The 3,928-nt window shown below is 63.8% G+C and overlaps 1 protein-coding gene across 1 annotated transcript in view; it reads right to left on the reverse strand.

Annotated features, from left to right (window-relative positions):
• Positions 1-230: 230 nt before the first annotated feature.
• Pak4 (p21 (RAC1) activated kinase 4) overlaps positions 231-3,928 on the reverse strand; it is a 10,601-nt gene continuing 6,903 nt past the window's right edge. Inside the window, exons 3-6 of the mRNA XM_048791249.1 lie at positions 3,737-3,925; positions 2,698-2,823; positions 1,495-1,629; positions 231-1,119 (exon numbers count right to left, since the gene is read on the reverse strand). Coding sequence (XP_048647206.1) covers positions 964-1,119; positions 1,495-1,629; positions 2,698-2,823; positions 3,737-3,925 — 606 coding nt within the window. The 3' untranslated portion in view covers positions 231-963. The remainder of the gene's footprint in view (positions 1,120-1,494; positions 1,630-2,697; positions 2,824-3,736; positions 3,926-3,928) is intronic.

Genomic DNA, 3,928 nt, shown 5'->3' on the forward strand with positions numbered 1-3,928 from the left:
GGGTGAGGTCAGCTCAAAACACTCTCGAAGTTTCCAGGAAACTGCCATTTGGCAGCTGTGGCCCATGGACTCAGCCTGCTGGGCTGCTTCCAGGACCGGGGTCTGTCCCACTCCTGTCTGGGGCCTGGGTGGGGGACCGTCACAAAATCCCGGTCAACCAGGCCTCTGCCCACGAGCCCACCCCAAGCAGCCAGGCCGGGGCCTCAGGCACCACACGCACAAACCCCACAAAACAAGAAAATGTTTTAATTGTAAAACTGACTTGGCAGGGGAGGGCGGGGCAGGAACCCGATCTTCAGGCAGTGGTTCTGTCCCTGTGCCACCCCACAGAATAAGGATCGTCTGTCCCCAGTTGGGGGCAGGGCTAGTGTTATAAAATGACAATATAAATAGATCTCTAGAAAACGGAGGCTGTCTGGTGCAGTAGTCGCGAGCTGCAGAGGCCCCCTGACCCCTGCAGCCCCAGGGGTGCGGGCTCTGGAGAAGGCCACTCTCAGACATTCATGATGGACCTCCACAATGGCTCAGGAGGCTGGAGGCCAGGCGAGGTCTCAGAGACGCCCACCTGCGGGCTGAGGACAGAGGGACTGCCAGGTGCACACGTAGGCACGCGCACTCACACACCTTCCATGTGTCCCCGCCTGCAGCGACCCTGCTGCAGGTTCCCAGTGACGTGTGGGCCACCATCCGTGCATCCATCTGTCCTGGAGACAGACACAGGGGAGGGCCTGCCCCGGAGGGTGGGGGGTCCTAGGAGCCTCAGTTGCTCCAAGTCCCTGTGTTTTTCAAAGTCACAAAGTCCAAAACCAGAGTTCAGTCGTAGGTCCCACAAAGCCTCCAGTGAGGAGGTGGCGACACACCGAGTGTCTCGTGGGCTGGGAGGGGTGGGGACGCTGCCCTACTGGCCTCCGGCAGGGCAGAGTGACCCAAGGGGCTCTTTGGTTCAGGGCCAGGGCGCTGGCCTCATCTGGTGCGGTTCTGGCGCATGAGGGGCACGATGCTGGCGGGCGGCCCGGCCTTGGTCAGGAACGGGTGCTTCAGCAGCTCGGCTGCCGTGGCCCTCTGGGCCGGGTCGCGCACCAGCAGGCGGTCCAGGAAGCCCTTCAGGGACGGCGACACCTGTGGGGGCGGCAGGGGAGGGTCGAGAGAGCCCCGCACCGGGCCCACCTCCTCAGGTGTCCCTTGCCTCCTCTAATGTGCGGATGGCACCTGCTGACCAGGGAGGGCCCAGAAGCCCTGGTTAGGGCCTGACCTGGGGCAGTGATGACCCACGGCCTCTGGGCTCACTTCCTCCCCACGGCTGCGATCTGGGAGGACGTGGCCACAGCCGGGCCCTGGAGTGGGTCTGACCTGTCTGGGCGAGTGGGCAGGTCCCGGCCCTGCCGTGTGGCGTGTTCGGCTGGGCGGCACCTCTGGGGACGATGAGGGGCGGGACCTTGGGCGCCCATGTTCGGGGCGCGGTCCCACCCGCCCCTCACACTGCCAGGGCCTAACCTTGTGCAGGTTCTTTAGTCGCGGCGGCAGGTTGTCCCGAATCATCTTCATGGCTTTGAGGGGTGGCTCGTTGAAGTAGGGGGGCTCCCCGTCCACCATCTCAATCACCATGACCCCCAGTGACCAGATGTCCACCTGGGGGGAGGGACAGCAAGCTGACTGAGAAGGAGCGGCCAGTCCATGGGACGCCCGGGATCTGGTCTGCCCTCGCCACGTTGCTCCTGGACTCCTGGACCCAGGATGGCTTCATCCTGAGGGTCTGCCCGCCCGGCCCTGCCCGCCTCCTCCGCTGAGCCCTTCTTCTCAGTGCACCAGGTCCACTGTGGCCCAGTGTGGCCATGACCTAGGCTGCTGGGTCAGCTGTGGGGACACAGGGCATGTGACCAAGCTGAGCCAATCAGAGTTAGTCCTGGGGCTTCAGCAGAAACACCCAGGAAACAGCGAGGCTCTCCCAGGGCAGAGCCTCTCCCCCAGAGGCCGCCTCTGCTCCATCGGGGGGCGCCTGCCGGGCACGGGCCACCCGAGGAACTCAGGGCTGGGGAGGGAACAAACACATAGTGGCTGTCGGAAGCCTGGGACAATTCTGGGATCCACGACCTTCACATTTTTCTAAATCTGATTGTGAGGGTTTCTGTCAGTCTCAGACGGTTCTGAGATGTCCCCTCAGAGTCACACCAGCTTCCCCTGCCAGGGTGACCCCACTCCAGCCTGAGTCCCCCATGTGCTTCCCAGGGTGCCTTTCTCCTGGCCAGGCACTGGGTCAAGTCCTGTGGACTGACCAGGGAGGAGTCCTGCGCCAAGCAGCTACCGGCGGGAGAGACAGGCCAGGGCAAGGAGGGGGACACAGGCTAGGGCTGGCAGCGGGATGGCTGGAGAGTGTCTGCCCTCTCCAAGAGGAGGGGCCCCTCAGCACACTGAGAGTGGCCATGAGGGCACTTGGGCTCCCTGAAGCCAGATCGGGCTTCCCCACTGTGAACTCCCACAGCCGTGGCCCCTTCCCACAGTGACCACTTCTGCCAGCATTCTGTTCCCACTGCCAGGCCCCGGGCCTGGCCCAGAACCAGAGCTCCACCAACGACGAGAACACGCATCCGCCCTCTTCCACTGCACCGTCCCTGCGACCGCTGCCCAGACTGGCCTCCTCAGCCCGGCACCAGGGCCATGTTGCAAACGTCACCAGGACAGCTGGGCCACTGCGCTCACCTCTGGCCCGTAGGGAAGGCGGGAGATGAGCTCCGGGGCCATCCAGTAGGGTGTGCCCACCAGCGACTTCCTCCGGGGCACCTCCTTGCTCACCTGGGCGCAGAACCCAAAGTCTGACAGCTTCACCTGGGGACAGAAAGCCAGGTCAGGGCGTGGCCTTGGGGGCAGCAGAGGGGCCCACCAGGCTCTCTCCTTGCCCTGGACACCTTGATGCCATGGCACAGCCCAGAGGTGAGAGCCGGGGTCTGCAGCCAACCCCTGCGGAGCCCTCGGGGTCTCTTATCTTGGAACAAACTCTGTAGGGGACACCAGGTGCCCTGGGGCTCTTAAGGGAAGTGGCCTGAGTCCTGCACATACCAAAGGCCGGGTGGGGATGGGGACAAGCAACACACTGTGCCCCAGTGTGTATGTGTGTGTGTGCATGTGCACGCCCATAGGGGTGGGGGAGACAGAAAGACAGACAGACACAGCTTGCCTTGGCAACAGCCAAGACCCCAGAACCAAGGGTCTGGAACCTTGGGCCCCTCCCGACTACTGAGGGTATCTAGATCTTTCCAGAAAGCACGCTCTCAGGGGGAGCCTGCGATTTCAGGAGGCTCACAGACGTTCCCAAACACACCTGTCTAGAGCCTGGGGTTCTCCGCCTTGGGCTCTGTGAAAACCGCGCACCCTCTGCCTTCGCAGGAACATGAGGGACCTCGAGCTCCCTTACCCGAGGACAGTGACGTCCCCCTTGGGTTATATACAAGTTCTGGGTACTGCCCTGGATTCAGAACCTCAGTCTACGGCAGGGCGGCGGCTGGGCGCCCACGGGCTGCCGGGGCTGGACTGGAGCTGCTCAGCGGAGGCAGAAGCACCTGGCCGAGGCCCGGCCAGTCTAGGCGCCTGCCCTGGGCCCAGGTCTGGACTATTCCACGGGAAACAGATCAGCTTACTGCTCCTCACAGCCCTGAACGGAGGGTCAGCACGTGTCCCCAATGGCAGAGGGGACCTGGGGAGAGGTGGGGGAGCACCAGCAAATGGCCACCCGCCTCCTCACCCTGCCATCGTGGGTCAGCAGAATCGAGTCACTCTTGATGTCCCGGTGGATGACGCCCTGGGCGTGGAGCACAGACAGGGCCTGCAGCACGGCCAGGCACACAGCAGCGATCTGCTCCTCGTTCATCCTGCGGGGGCAAGGGGCAGTGGGCGAGGGAGCAAGGGACGAGGGGCAGTGGGCAAGGGGCAAGGG

This window comes from Marmota marmota, unplaced genomic scaffold (genome assembly GCF_001458135.2).
Source record: "Marmota marmota marmota unplaced genomic scaffold, marMar, whole genome shotgun sequence".
Lineage (NCBI taxonomy): Eukaryota > Metazoa > Chordata > Mammalia > Rodentia > Sciuridae > Marmota > Marmota marmota.